General features: G+C 39.1%; 1 protein-coding gene across 5 annotated transcripts in view; it reads right to left on the reverse strand.

Annotated features, from left to right (window-relative positions):
* Positions 1 to 15916, reverse strand: part of piezo2b (piezo-type mechanosensitive ion channel component 2b) — a 124023-nt gene that overhangs the window by 13386 nt on the left and 94721 nt on the right. For 4 of the 5 annotated variants that reach the window (XM_008434600.2, XM_008434601.2, XM_008434598.2 and 1 more), the window contains 13 exons: positions 15205 to 15335; positions 13829 to 13897; positions 12188 to 12291; positions 11565 to 11663; positions 9570 to 9690; positions 8358 to 8438; positions 8060 to 8226; positions 6373 to 6566; positions 4344 to 4517; positions 3616 to 4218; positions 1937 to 2195; positions 1617 to 1796; positions 915 to 1227 (listed from right to left, as the gene is read on the reverse strand). In XM_008434600.2, the coding sequence (XP_008432822.1) occupies positions 915 to 1227; positions 1617 to 1796; positions 1937 to 2195; positions 3616 to 4218; positions 4344 to 4517; positions 6373 to 6566; positions 8060 to 8226; positions 8358 to 8438; positions 9570 to 9690; positions 11565 to 11663; positions 12188 to 12291; positions 13829 to 13897; positions 15205 to 15335 (2495 nt within the window). The remainder of the gene's footprint in view (positions 1 to 914; positions 1228 to 1616; positions 1797 to 1936; positions 2196 to 3615; positions 4219 to 4343; positions 4518 to 6372; positions 6567 to 8059; positions 8227 to 8357; positions 8439 to 9569; positions 9691 to 11564; positions 11664 to 12187; positions 12292 to 13828; positions 13898 to 15204; positions 15336 to 15916) is intronic. The other variant, XM_008434602.2, reaches the window with a different exon arrangement.

Below are 15916 nucleotides of genomic sequence, written 5' to 3' on the forward strand. Positions count from 1 at the left end.
TGTTGATGCATTTTGACCTGCTTCAATTTTCCGCCGCAACACGCAAACTTCCCCATTCACTCAGTGCGTTATAGTTCCACATCGCTTAGGATTTGTTGCTGCGCGTTTGCGCAGAGTGAAGGAAAGAGGAGACCAGCTGCACAGGCAGGCTGTGAAATGAGAAGCAGGTGATCGGTATCGGCAACATGAGACCATGATCGCTGATCATGCACTTTTTCACGAAAATCGGCCCGATTATGATCAATGACCGATCGATCGGCACACCTCTAACCGTTAGCATCCATGTTTGCTTGCGCAAACACTGAGCACTTCTTATTTATGGCAGTTGACAAAACACCGAGCTCTCTACGTATGACGTTATTGCGCCCTCTACTGCGCATGCGGGGCACTTTTAGGTCATTTGCAGATAACAGATACAGGTTGCATACATTTGAAAATGTGATCTTCACTCCAAAACCCCTAGATATGTAARGAATAATCCAYTTATATTGTATCAACCTTCGAGACCTCGCAGGTCTTCTGGTTCTGGTTCTGCTCTGTATCCCCAGAACCAAACATGGAGAAGCAGCATACAAACCTGGAGCAAACTTCCAGAAAACCGCAGAACAGCTAAAACACACAGTTTCTTTAAATCAAGACCAAWAACCCAGCTGTTTAGAGTTGCTTTTTAACCACAATAAATGAAAGATTAACCAACATTTTGATGTGTAATGATGGAACTTGGCAAAATATTTACTGGTTTTCTCAAGTGTCTCAGTCGGTGTAGTTTGTGTTTTGTGATTTAAAGCACTTTGAACTGCCTTGGTGCTGAAATGTGCTTTACACGTAAACTTGATTGATTGATTGATTGATTTTATTGGTCTCAGATGTCAAGTGTGGATGCCAAACAAGCTAGCAGAAATAAGACGATTCACCTCTCTTGGATCTTGCAGAAGAACCTCGAGATCGGTAGGAAACATGCGAGCCGCCGCTGGAGCTTTTCCGCCTCTGGTACGTCTGCGGCTGTGGGTATTGAGCCTGGACCTGTCCTGAATCAATGGAGGTRCCAAAGGTCATGGACCTCAAGGTGTGGTTGGAGCCTCTCCTCTCGTTGATCAGCGATGAGGCCGGCTCCGACTCCTTCTCGCTCTCCTCTTTGTCTCTCCCCTCGTCCTCAGATTCGCTCCGACTCTGACGAGCCGCCTCTTTTTTCTCCTTGGAGTCGTCTTCATCCCACAAACCGTGACACTGAGGAGGAGGAGAGCAACCGGATGAAGACGCTTAATTGTAAGCGCCTCAAAAAGGCCAGTAACTGAAAGAGTAATACACACTGCAAAAACACAACATCTTACCAAGTATTGTTTGCCTAGTTTCTAGTGCAAATATCTTAGTATGCTTTAAATAAGTCAAAACTAATGAAGTAACTTTTCAGCAAGATATATGAGCTTGTTTTAAGTCAATAATTCCTTTAATATTGATGAAAAAGTTCTAGTTTTACTGGCAGATTATTCACTTATAACAAGAGATTGCTTAATTTTCATCAAAGTATTAGTATTAGTATTTAGTATTAGTCAAATATTTCTGTCTAATTCAGTTTCACCATTTAAGACACTTTCAACGTCTCCATTTGCTGGTACCTTCAGGATGGACCTGTGGAAGAACAGAGCCAGCAGCTGGACCAGGTCATAGTGGACGTATCCATCCTTCTTCTCCACACCGATGATATTGGGAGGATGATATGGTTTATTCTTGTGTAACTTGTTCTGGTTGAAGGGGAAGAAGCCAAACTGGAAGAAGTACTTGATGACAATGGTGACCTAGAGGGGAAACAGATGAGTTTATTTAAGCTTCAGGAAATAAATACTAAAGGAATCCTCTCACCGCCTCGAGATGATCTAGAAAACTAACAAAATGAAACAACATGGAGATGCATCCATCACCGTTTCTGTGATTTTACCTCTGTGTAGATGATGGCCGTCATCCAGTAGCGTTTACTGGGCCGCGGCACCGACAGCATGGCCCAGAGGAAGATGGTGACGGGGAGAATCAGGGTGACGAAGGAGGCCGACACCATGTGGTTGATAATGATGACCAGGTAGCAAACGAACTCGGAGTGGGCCACCAGCATGTTGTAGAGGGCGTAGCAGAACTGCAGGATCAGCGGCTGGGTTTGGTAGAAATGGTCCGACTGTTCCAGCTCCTCGTCGTAGAACATCCTGAACGCAGAGAGGCGKCCATAAAAAACCTGGGAACTTGGGCTGAGACACTCGAAGCATACAGGTCAAAATCTAAACAATTAGGAATAGGAGAAGAGAAGAGGGTAAACTAGACCTCACACTGAAAACTGACAAAAACATCCCAGAAAACAGGCAAACCCAGTAAGGGTGTTTACAGACCAGATGGTCTAGGAGATTTTGTTCGATTGGGGACCAAAATTGCAACATTTGTTCTGTTTTCATCTGGTGCGTTTCACTCTCACACTTCATTGTCGAATGATTAAATCCTCTGAAAATCCTGTTCCCCTCCTCGGCTGGGGTGGCGCTGCACCAAGAACCACTGAAGGAAACGACACAAAAACCTCTGAAGAAGACCTTGAGCGTAACTTCCTTCTTCACAAAATGCAAACAAAAATGGAGTAATGTCAGATTTTATCAGTTATGGGATTTCTCTATTGTCTTTGGTACAAGACCCAAGGCAATTTGTTTGTTTTTACCCAGACTGCTTTGCTCTATAGTTCACTTCCTGTTTTTGATGCCGTCTTCAGTTTGCTTGACGTTCATATTTGCATATTTGCATTCAAAGCGCACCAGAGTTCACTTCAACCAAACCAAGGCATAAGTTTTTAGGTGGACCAGAGTTTGATGTTTTGGTCCATATCAGAATTCGATCATAGATTCATGCCTTCCAAAGGAACTGGACTTTCTACTCAAACCAACCAGACACTTTAACTTAGAGCAGTGGTTCTTAACCTGGGTTCAATCGAACCCCAGGGGTTCGATGAGTCAGTCTCAGAGGTTCGGCGGAGCCTCTGCCGCGGAGATAAAGACACACTTGTGTAAAGTCGTGATGACGCCCCGCTTTGCCATCACTTAATGCAGAGGATCACGTTACATTGCTTAGCCAATCAGAGCTGCGGAGGAGCCCTGATTGAAGGAGTTATCTGCTCCTTAGTCGCATCTTTTCGGGGTTGCTACTGCCTCTAGTGGCATGGGGGTGGTAACACAGCTAATATAATTACATTACTAAATCAGAATACCGCAAAGTCYTTTATGTGGGGGGTCGTTGGAATAAGAAGGGTTCGGTGAATGCGGATATGAAACTGGGGGTTCGGTACCTCAAAAAGGTTAAGAACCACTGACTTAGAATATGTGAAAAATGTCTTGTTTTACTGGCAGTTTATTACAACTAGTACTTTTCCATCAATATTAAGTCATTTTTTTTACTTAAAACCAGCTCTTGCCTAAAAGTTACTCGTTTGTTAGTTTTGTCTTATTTCAAGTGTTCCAAGATGTTTGCAATAATCTAGACCAAAAATACTTGGTGAGATTTAGTTTTTTGCAGTGCTAGATGTTCAAAGGGATGAATATTTTTGCAGTGACCTGTTTACATTGATAATTTTTGATCAAATGAACCTACTTGTTGAGCAGCAGCTCACTGGCCGTCAAATCGGTGGTCATCGACGGCAACATGATGTCCGACCTGCTGTCCGAACGGCTGTCGGACGTCATGACAAACCGGCGCTTGCGGTAGGAGTCGCTCTCGTCGTCACTGACCTCCAGGCGGTCAAAGCTCACCGCCTTGCTGTAGCTGGGCGGCACGTCGGCGTCTGACGTTTTGGAAGCGTCCGTGTCAGGGGTGTAGAGCATGACGGCCTGGTCCTCCGTCTGCGAGAAGTCCTGCTGTCCGAGTACATCATCGCTCTCGCTGATTGAGTTGTTCTCCCGTGATGAGGCAGCCGATTCTGCGTCGTCCTGCCTGGCGGACGGCCCCTCATCTGGGCTAAAGCAGTCGCAGGGAGCAGCCTCTACTTCCTGCTCCTCTCCTCCAACTTCCTCATCAGGTTCCCCCAGCTCTTTATCATCACCTTCAACGTTCACCTCATCACGCTGCGTCTCCTCTGCTTCCTGATCGGCCGCGGGACGCTCAGCGTCTTCTCCTTGATCTTGTTCGTCCTCCACTTCCTCGATGGTGTCTGTGGTTCCTTGTCTGGAGTAGATCATGACGCTTTGAGTCGTTTCACTAAACGGGGAAACATACAAAAACTATTTATTTTACAGGAAAAAACAGCCTTCAAAGCAATGAACTTGATGAAAACAATCATGAGATGCAGCGATGGTGTTCATGTGAGTGAAATGGCGAAGCACCTGGACACGATGCTGCTGCCGCTGTCTATGGACGAATTAGCAATATCCATGCTGTACATCTTCCGCAGACTGGGCCTGGGGCGCTGACTGGTTTTGGGAATGTTTTCCGGCATTGGGTCCATGTCTTCCAGAGTGGACTGGCGGGAAAACAGGGTGGTGGCCTCCGTGATGGCACTGGCAGGCAGTGGTGGGGTGGGATGACGAGCAGCAGTGAGAGGGACAGACAATGTTCAGTAATGATGCATGATGGTAAAAACAAAAAGTGGAGTGAATCAACCCCATTTAATGATGCTAAAAGGATATTGACCCTTTGCATGTGATGTCACTCTCTTCAAAAAGTGGCCCGCTCCACCATGACTGACAACAAAATAACTTACATGCTCCAGTAAAAAGTTTAACTTTTAGTAACCCTGGAGAAAATGCCTCACAATTATGTAGCCTACCATGCACAAAAAAATAGACTTTTGTACGCTTTTAAGTTTGTTCCAATGTAAAAAGAAACGCTATTTATGACAAAGTGATATAAATCATGTGGTGTGAATTCAGTTAAAGTTGGCAATTTGATCAAATCAACAAACGTGAGGAGGGAAATAGTATGGATTGGTCTCTTGGCTAGCTATTTACAGGATTGCTAGAACTTGGCTGGGGTTGCTAGGTAACGGGGATGGAACTCGGCTGGGGTTGCTAGGTAACGGGGCTGAAACTCGGCTGGGGTTGCTAGGTAACGAGGCTGGAACTCGGCTGGGGTTGCTACATAACGGGGCAGTTTTCTCGTGATATTGACCTAGTAATATGGAAGTTTTCCAGAGACCAAAAAACAAATACAGACAAATTAGCTCGACTTAACTAAGTGGATGCCATATTGGCAAAAACACCTTGGGGAAAACATTCCTGTCCCTCAATTCCGACATCCGTCACGGCGTCTCGCTCTACATATGGCAGTTTTGCTGTCCAGTGATGTAGTATTTTAACACCTTTTTTCTCCAAAAGTGAATGAAATGTCAATATTGACATTTTATGTTCAGAATTCACATTTAACCAATTGAGTTTTCCAAAAATAGCTAATTAATCAAAACCTAATTCTATTAGGTAGCAAAATACAGTTAGAGGCTCTCCTGCTACAGCTAATAAACATAACACAATAAACAATAAAAATTCTCGATTTTATGGAATTCATCACATATAAATTATTTAGGTTAGAGAACAAGTAAGAGGAAAAAACCTACATTACTTTACAACATATGTAATAATCTAGTTAAAAATGAATTTAATTTAAAGAGGACATACTTTGCTTCCTTGAACAGGTTTGAAATAGGTCTATGGGTAAAACCGTGCTGGAACTTGGCTGGGGTTGCTAGGTCACAGAGCTGAACCTCTGCCAAGGTTGCTAGGTAACAGGGCAGTGTTGGCTGAAAGTGACTTAATACTATGGAGGTATTTGCAAAGGCTTGTTTCCAGAGACCAAAAAACATGAAACCATTGCCAGAAAATGGCTGGATGTTTTTTAAGCACTTGTTCTGATTCTAGAAGCAGTAGAGAACCAAATGGAAAAACAAAAACGTGCAAAAACTGAATTTTGAAAAGTTAGTTCTCTTTACAGTTAGAAAGCTTTAAAATTCAGAGAAGTTACAACGGATCAATCACCCCTAAAATATGTTATGAACAAAAACTGCAAGCATAACATGAAGCATAAATGCAGAATTTAAGCTGTATGCTTTGAAATGTTTAATATGATACAAAACATGTCATAAACAGAAAGAGTAGCTCTGCAACAAATATAATTTTCAGAAATCTGGGGAAACAAAAATACATTTATTATCCAACTAATTAATTTGTATAACTGTGTGTTTATATCAACAAAGTCAGCGTTTATTTGCTAAATATAAAATATAAAAACTAATATGAAAAAAACTTCTCAGCTATTTATTTTTTTGTCATTGTAAATAAAAGCAGTGTAAACTAAAACATGGGGAATGAATTTAGAGGATGATCCATGTTGATGATCCATCCAGCGTGTGGCGCTGTGTACCTGGACATGCTGTCTCTGGAGGCCGTGGAGTCCTGGCTCTCCATCGGGTAGCCTCTCCTCCTCTTTCGGGCCTGCGTGGAGCCGGACATGGACCCGTCCTCACTCAGCTGGTCCAGGCTGGCCTGCCTGGAGATGTTCAGCCTCATGGCCTTCTGGTAGTAAACATGGATGCTCTCTCTGGACGGCACGTTGCCCTGCACTCACAAAATGGGTTTCACTTAGAAAGAATAACCAAGATTTACATCTCTCATCTTTATTTTTACATTTCTGTCACACTTTAGACTACCAATCAGATTTTAATGTCAGGCAAATAAATTGTGAGTAAAATACAAAAGGTAATCTGACCCTGTGTGAAAACATAAATCGTGAATCTGCTGTGATTAACCAAATATTTATGTTTCATTTTAATAACCACATCCAGATCTGGTTATTTCTAGACCTGTAGAATAAAGAAAAAAATCACTTAAATACAATAAACTTATAGCATGCGTTCCAATGAGTTTCATTTTTAGGATTAAACTTTTGAAAATTGACAACCGTTAGGAAGATATTAAACATACTTTTCAGAAAGGATAAATTTATGTATTAAAAATGCTTTTTATTGGTCTAATGTGATTTTTTTTCTTTAAATGTTTTCATTAACTGTAAGCAGAAAATCATCATAGGCTTTGGAACAATCATTCGTGTGTAATTAATTCACTTTGTGATAAAGTTCCTGAAATAAAATAATATCAGTTTGGCAACCTGAAGTAGGCTAAAAGATCCCAAAAAGCAACAAGTTGTGACCCAAACTCAACAAATTAAAAAAAAGGAGAGAAACTAAATAACTGACATCAGTCTGGATTTTTTTTACAGGTTTCCTCAGATTTGCTGCGAGACTGACTGCTACTGGAGATCCTTCCAGCCCACAGCATCACCATCCCATCTGATGATAAGGCAACATTTAAATACCCTTTGGGGTAAAATAAAGTCATTTGAATTTAATTGAATAAATTATGATTTCTAGTATTTCTAGAAAAACCAACAGGAAAAGGTTCGGTCTGTGCTTGTGGCCTTAAATTAAAACTCAGTTGGACAAAGTACAGACTAAAATCTGACTCAGATTTTAATCTGGTTCAGGAAGTTTTAAGTTTTTGTTTCCCGTTAATGAATGAAATCCTGACTTGAAAACGTCTTTATGTGATTCTTCATGTCATCTTGGTCTGACATCAACATTAACATCTGACAGAAAATAATGTTGAAAAAGTTACTCCTTGTTTAATGACTGATAATTTTGCTTGTACTTTGGTCTAAAATTGATTTTTTACATGAAATGTTATCTTAATGTGTAATGACGTACTTTTGGAGCTGCATAATAATGAAGCGATTTAATTATATACTTTTTAAATAACTTTTTATTACTTGTAACTTAAATGAATTCTGCTGGCTTTATACAGGTATCACATGGGAAAAGGTAGTTTTAGGATATTCAGATTGTTTTTAATCCAGTTTTTATATTTTTATTTTTTTATCCAAATAGAGGTTTATAAGTTTCAACCCAGTTTTTGGTCGTTTTTAGTAAAAAAAAAAGTCAATTTAGTTGCCATATATAAACATGTTGGGCCAAGCCATCAACCCAGATTGGACCAGCACCGGGATCCAAACTGGGCTATTTTTAGCAGTGTTTAGTGTGCAGCCAGGATTTCACCTTTTTGACCTCCCGCGTCAGCATGCAGCGCTCGATGCGAAGCACGGTGGAGATGTCGATGTACTCCCTGCACATGTCGTTCATCCAGTTGGTGAAGCTCTCCACCGTCGTCTGGAAGAGCACCCAGGTGAACTTTATGATGTTGAACACCCGCTTGATGATGTTGTCTGCGTGAGACGAGGCAACACAAGCAGCATGTTACCAGTTAGAGGGGAAATGTTGCAGCAAAACACGGAGAAATAAACAGAAAGGGAGGAAGAAAGGGATAAATTATTGGGTTAAATTAGGAAAAACGTACCAGGACCAGAAGACTTTTTGTTTTCTTCTCCTTTTTCTTGTCCGTCAGAAAGCTCCCCCACCTCGATCGCAACATGACCTGCTAAAAAAATAAAACCAACACCTCAAAAACATAAACACATTTAAAGATTTTATATTCACTAATTATTATTAAAAGACTTTCTAAATAAATTACCAATTTATTGCTATGTACATTAAGATGTTATTTAAAAAACAAAATTATTTAAATCAGGCGAGTCAAACTCATTTTCGTTTTGGACCAAATGAAGATCACAAATGCTCTTAAAGGGCCAGTTGTACCAGAATGTATTGATAAAACCTGATAACAAACTGTTAAAATATCAATGAATTCTTAAAATTAAATAATATTATTGAACATATTTTCAGTCCTTCCAGGATTTTGTATTTGTGACACTAATTAGGAAATGTTTGCACTTATTACAGTAAATGCAACTTTTTCTTACTCGCTGCAAATCATGGACAATAATCTGACATCAATTAAGGCTGAGGCAGCTGTTTAGGACAATTAAGAAAGTTTTTGACAATTTTTGAGAAAATTTGCAGTAAAACTCCCAATTATTAGTGCAAAAATTCATTGTTTTCATGTGAATTTCCACAATAATTCTCAAGAAACTGGAGGGATTGATTGATATAATTTGGCAGCAAACAGATAAAAACTGCACTGATTTGATCAGTAACATAATATTTAAGCTCACTTGGTGTTTAGTCTAGAATCTAGAGGGCCACATAAACAGCTATGGCGGGCCGGATTTGGCCCACGGGCCTCGAGTTTGACACGTGATTTAAACAGTTATGTATTGTCACGTGTGGGCAGTAGCAGTCAGTCTCACAACGAATCTCAAGAAGCCTCTGACTGAAGACAGTCACTGTATGTCATGTTTTGTAAGGTATTCTACAAAACATGACGGCATCCTCAGTTGTTTACAGGCACTGCTAATCCGCCTCATTTGCTTTTGCTGCTCTTCCTTGAAGCAGTCAAAACCAAACCTGCACCACTTTTTATCATCACAACACAAGTCTAAAAATATATTGTTGCTGCAAAATATGGGACTGTAAAATGTAACTTATTTTGTCTCTTAAACTGACAAACCATCGTGAGTTTATCACGCAGAATGCACATTTTTGAGTTTTCCAGTTTAGCAACGTTTCACTAAAATATTCATGAATCAAAGACAAAGAATTACAGATTTACCATCTTTCTTGCTTTTTCTGCCTCTCACTCTTTTTGTGTATTTCTTCCAAAACTTGCGTTTGTCTTTGGCCCGCGCCTTCAGAGCAGCTTTGGGGTCGGTGATCCAGGCCTGGTAAAGAAACTGCAGAGCAGAGCCGTTTCGTTTCAACCGGGTCGGTTTTGGTGGAGCAACAGGAAAGAAAATAAAATTTATTTATTGTGTCAAACGCCAAAATGAAGCAATAATTCACTCTCTACACTGGATTCACATGTAGTTATTTCTAAAAAAGCCTTTAAATAAATTGGATTTCACTGAAGTGTTATAAAAAAGTTGAAGCGTCTGATTAAAGGACATTTATTCCATTGGGTATAAATATGATGTGTGTCTGTTAGCCACTTTTCAAAATGGGAAAGACAAGAAACTGTGACAGACTGGCGGCCTGTCCAGGGTGGACCCGCCTCTCACCCGGAACGTCAGCTGGAGAGGAACCAGCACCTCCTGACCCCACTGAGGGACAAGTGTGTTAGAAAATGGATGGATGGATGGAAAGACAAGAAAACATGACATCTAAGTAAGGCTTATCTTCAAATTGATCTCCAATATTTTTTCCTATCTAAAACTTTAATTAAAAAGTTTTTTAAAAAACTGAGTTACGAAACAGAAGTTCCTGTTTCTCTTCCCACAAAACTTAAGATCAAAACACGAATTTTGTAAAATATAACATTTTACATACAATTAGTTACTAGTTCAAGCCCTAAATGAATAAATGCACTAAATTTGTATTTTTTCTTTTCATTTTCTATTTTTCTTTTCAGTGTGAAAATATGCAGCTGCAGAAAATGAAGAAATTATTTTTAAATTTTCTCCATAGTTAGCAATAATAACTTTTTTTTTGTCAAAATAAAATTCAGTCATAATGTTTTAGATTAAACCTAAAGGCTCACTTGTTGGAGAGACCAATTATTTAATAGTAAACTATAATAAGATATTCTACCTTAAAATATAATTAAATAATTAATAAAGGATTTTTAGCAGCTGAATGTTCAACCATTTGAATATAAACCAATTTTAAGAAACTAAAAATATAATGCATCATGTTTTTTCCCAGTCTGGTTTCAAGCTTTCATATCTATAAAAATAAAAACATGTTTCAAGTCATGCAGATTTTGGATCGACTACAATCTTCTACATTGTCTTGTGCAACATTATCTGACATTTCTACAGAGCAGCAATCAAAAAAAGGCAGGAAAAAAACCTTCTTCACATGCAAAATGCTTCATGCCAGTCACAATCATGCAGCACAAAAACATTCCCACTCCGGCTCATATTTGCTGATTTCTGTTTCAATAAAGTTTACACCAAATTTGAGCTGCAAGCATCATAAAACTGCAATGTTAGTAGCTAAAGGTGACCTATTATGCTTCCTTGAACAGGTTAGGATAAATCTGTGACCTATAGGTCTTTTATTTTTGTTGCACAAAATCATTTTTAGAGATTTTATCCTGATCAGTTCTGCCTAGTTTGAGTTGTTTTATTGTGTCGTGTCACTTTAAATTTAAATAACTTGCTGCTGTGAAAATGACTGCGAAACCATGCACAATTATATACTATACATCTTTGACAAGCAGAAGTAGAGCCTCATGCACAACCAGCAAGAATGCAGAAAGAGGTTTCCGAATGTTAAATCATCAACAAAACACTTGTTTTTTCCAGCAGCCATTGTACAGCAATGTAAAACCAGCTGACCAATCATGCTGTAGCTCTGTTTTAGTTGCTAGGTAACGGGCTGGGCTTCACTGGGGTTGCTAGGTGACAGAGGAGTGCCTGTCGACTTATGGCAGACACCAAAACACAACTTATTGCCATAAAATAGTTTTTTTAAGCACTTGGGTTGTTTTTAGGTGCAGTGGAAACCCAAATGGAGGTAGAAAAACAAAACGTAACTTTTACATTAAAGGTCCCCTTTAGACGTCCCCACAGCAAAACAAGCATGGTCAGGTGAGTATAGCGAGTACCTTTCCTGCCTTGACTACATACTGCAGCACAGTTTTAGGCAGCCTAATGATAGACTTGGGCAAAGCCAGAACGGCTGAGACAAACTTTCCGATCGCTCGCTAAAAGGCAGAAGAAAGAGGGACAAGGTTTAGTAGAGTTAGACTGCAGGTTGAAGGAAGACCTGTGAGGAGGCAGAGGAGATGGAAATTGATGAGTTAAACACATTAATTTGTGCACAAATTATTGACAAACCAATAAAATGTGATTGAAAAACGAAGGAAAAAAAGAGATGTTATGTAGAATGAGGTGAAATGAACTGTTGTTGGAGGCGGGTTGAGGAAAAGGTCAGACAGTCTGCAGACTGACGATAAAAAGATTCTCAAGTGTTTCGCTCTGTTTTCCATCACAAGTGGATATAAAACCCCAACAGAGCAACGTTCACTTTATTTAAGCAAAAGAAAATATCCTTTCCGTTTTTTTTTTTTAAAGAAACAAGCCTTATTTTAGTTCATTTGCTTGATACAGTAAATCCATCAGGATTTATTTACTCCTAATAAATATAAAGTTGTTTGATTCTCAGTGTTCAAACAGCAGAGAGACGAGAAAATATTTATTTTCTGAAACCAAAGGAATATCGATCCACCTGAAATGCCGACTTCTTTGGCGGCTCCTCGTCTTTTTTCTCCTCCTCCTCCTCTTCTTCTTCGCTGTCAGTTTCAAACAAGTAATAATCTCCACTTCTGACCACTAGGGGGCAGAAGAGAAAACGTTTTTACATGAACTCAAGAGGCCAGAAACCTCATTTGTTCATCGTCAAACATTGAAATCAGAAACAGAGAGGAGACAGAAACAGGATGTATGAAAGTTACGACACTCACCATTACTTAAAAAATAACAGAAATTAACAGTGAGGCACATTTATAGACACATAAAGTCATTACACAAAGAAAGTACAAACTCTAAGATTCTAAGATTTATCAGGAAATAATAAATTAAATTAGTTCTTACCAGGTTCTAAAATTATTTAAATCTCACCTCAAATATATAAAATTCACAACAGATCCACACTATCATAAAAAATTGCGTAAAATTTTTTTTCTGAGATTTTTAATTTTTCCACTTTTCTAAATTTCCTTGTTTGAAATTTTGAATTATTTTCTAAGATTTTTTTTCTCCAAGTTTTTTATTTATTTTTTTCTTAAGATGTTGACTTTTTATTCTCAAATATTTCCGTCTGACTTTTTATTATTTTCTCAGAATTTAAAAAAAAATTCTTCAGTGACCACAGGTCTCTTCTGCAACTGCCACATGTTAATAAAATGTGGCAGAAATCTTTTTAAATCAAACAATGACAACAGAATCTATAACAAAACAAATAATAAAAATCTAACTTTATGTTTTGGTAGATTTGAAGTTAGATATAATCGATTTTAGAACCTGGAAAAGAACTTGAAATCCTCAGAATTGAATGTTTAATCATTTCTTGTAGACACAGAACCTTTTAAGCTGTTATTATGAGGTTTATGTGAAGGAAGAAACCTATGATTTGTGTGAACATTTCTCTCTAAGCTGCAAGAAGAGACTCCAGGCTGCAGCAGCTGAATGTCAAAGGCAATGGATAGACAAGGCTGACTTATGTCCTTGAGCAGAACCAAAGTGGGCAGGAAATGAGGGAGGATGCTAGGAAATGGAGATGAAACACCAAATGACAAAGAGATAAAATAATTTGCAAAATGTCATGTGGGGGCGGACGATGACATGAGACATGAGTTTGCACCAAACAGGCAACCAGTGTGGGAAAACTCTGAGGAAAAGTGTTTGTTTTTGAATCAGCTTTAGAGTTTTTTCATGTCTGAATCGTCTGTTTTGTTTTCACCTGTTTGGTGATCATGTCTGCAGGCAAAGCAGGAAAAAACCCTTCCTCCTTTATTCCAGTACTGAGAATAAAGGTAGGTCTGTTTCATGTCTTTGCATAAAAATCAGAGCGATTCTCTACTGTGGGCTTTTCTGGCAAAAAATGTCCAACAAACCTCCAGCCATTACTCCTTTTCTCCTTCATCGTAGTGTCTGTTTAAGGCGACCAGGCTCTTTATCGTTTAATTTTAAAAATCCTCAAGCGGGCAGCGAAACGGCGCCTTAAGCAGAGACAGAAACGGGTTAATGACTGGAGGGACGGTGCCTTCAGAGCCCTGGGACAGTATGGGAATCCTCAGCGTTCTGGTCAAGGACAAAAGGGGCCAGTGAGAGTGGAGGAAGAGAAAAACGGGGTTTGGGGTCAACCTACTGGAAGCATGGTCAACCCACGGCCTCCACCACTGCTTTTTTTTGGTCTTGGCTTTCGCTCGCTGTGCTCCTAAAATTTCACAAATACATCAGTGCAACACGTCATAAAAGTAAATGAAAATAAAAAATAAAAATCCACAAATTTAAGATTCTTAACTAAGGCAATTTACAGCAGCTTGCAAACGTATTCACACCCCTTGAACTCTTGCATTTAGTCAAGCTACAAACTCAAACTTCAATTCAAAACTGGGGTTTTATTTGATGGAGCAAAACAAAGAAGTAGGATAACGAATAAAAGGCGATTTATACTTCCTCAAATAAAAACAAAAAGTGAGCCAGATCCATTTAAATAGTCACTTTGTTAAACTATTTTCTATGTTTTTGCACATTTAAAGACTAAAAACTCAACAGATTTTTCCATGTCACTGAACTGTGTTAAGGTCTGGACTTTGACTAGGTCAGGATTGTTTAAGCTTTTTGTCATGTAGGCCAAAATTATTGAGTCAAGACAAAAAAGTGAAGTAGAAAAATATACATTATTCATCACAGATTCAGAAATTAAGAAGTATTTTACATGTTTGGTGCATTAAACCTAAATCTGCTTAAACTTTTAACCTTTCCTGTCTGTCGTGTTTCTTCATGATGATGTTTATTCATTAATGTTCTCTAAAAAAAATCCTTAATACAGTTCATGCATCTGCAGCTAGAAATACTTTAACATCAGTAGGTGAAAAGTTCAGTGTGGCGTTGATCTGCTGATTATTTTTGGATTAACCAATAAACAAATGGACAGGAAGAGCTACCTGCGGAGTTCCAAGTTACAAAGGGTTTTTATTTTTCATCTTAAATGCTAAATCTAAATATTTTTGTACAGTTTTGATTGTACAATCCGAATTTGTACAACTTTGATTAATCACGATTAATCGAGTATTTCAATAATCAATTCATCAAGATTAATTGTGATAAATCAACTATCTCATTAATCTGATTAATTTTAATTAATCGACAGTTTCAATACCATTTCACAATTCTATTAATTATGATTAATCGGATTAATCATAATTCAATTAATCGTGATTTGATTACTCAGTTAATCGTTTCAGCTCCATTTTTATCTGGGTTTTATTTAGTGGTGTCGGAGTTAAAGTGGCTGAACACAAATGCCATTTTATTTTATTTTATTTTATTTTTAAAGCAGAACTTGTCACAGTTGTGTATTTCTTTTGTTTGTCTTTCATGTAAAAATTACATTAAAATAGTTGAATGAAAAAGTTCAAGGGTTGTGAATTCAAACGGTGGCATGGTTACATACGACAATCATTATCTGAGTCTTATTATGGGCTCCACAGGGAGAGTTGGCGGCAGCCTTCGTCATACCATCATCATCATCMTCCTCCTCCTCCTCGGGCCGGACGAGCGTCTGTCCGTCGGCAGACTCCTGCGCCAGGCTCAGCATCTTCTCCTTGCCCCTCTTAAACTTTTGCTGCCTCACCTTAATGCGGTCCATCCTGATTAGATCAGAAAAGACGCAGACGAACATCATCACCGCACGGCGTCCGTAAACATCTCCAGGCTTCAGAAACAAGAGCATGGTCTATTACGGCGGAGTGCTCATTAGTGGAGGTGAGTGGGCATCGACTGGGCTCGTGAGGAACTACAGAGGAAACTATAAGCAGTGGAAACACGCTGCTTTTAGGTGGTATGATATGCTAATGGCCGCCTTCCAGGAAGCGACGCTGAGCCTGGAGAGGCTTTTAAACCACAACAATCATGTTTACTTAATTATGGACGGAGTTACAACGAGCGAGGTTCACCAAAGAAACAGAGGAGGAGGCAGGAAATCACAGAAAGAGTAAAAATCTGACTTCCTATTGATTATTACCAACATTTAACAGAATCCAGTTTAAAGAGATGGATGGATGGATGGATGGATGGATGGATGGATGGATGGATGGATGGATGGATGGATGGATGGATGGATGGATGGATGGATGGACAAACGGATGTTGGATGGATGGATGATGGATGGATGGAACAACTGATGGATGGATGAATGGATGATGGAACAACTGATGGATGGATGGATGGA

The sequence above is a fragment of the Poecilia reticulata genome, linkage group LG17 (genome assembly GCF_000633615.1).
Source record: "Poecilia reticulata strain Guanapo linkage group LG17, Guppy_female_1.0+MT, whole genome shotgun sequence".
NCBI classification, from domain to species: domain Eukaryota; kingdom Metazoa; phylum Chordata; class Actinopteri; order Cyprinodontiformes; family Poeciliidae; genus Poecilia; species Poecilia reticulata.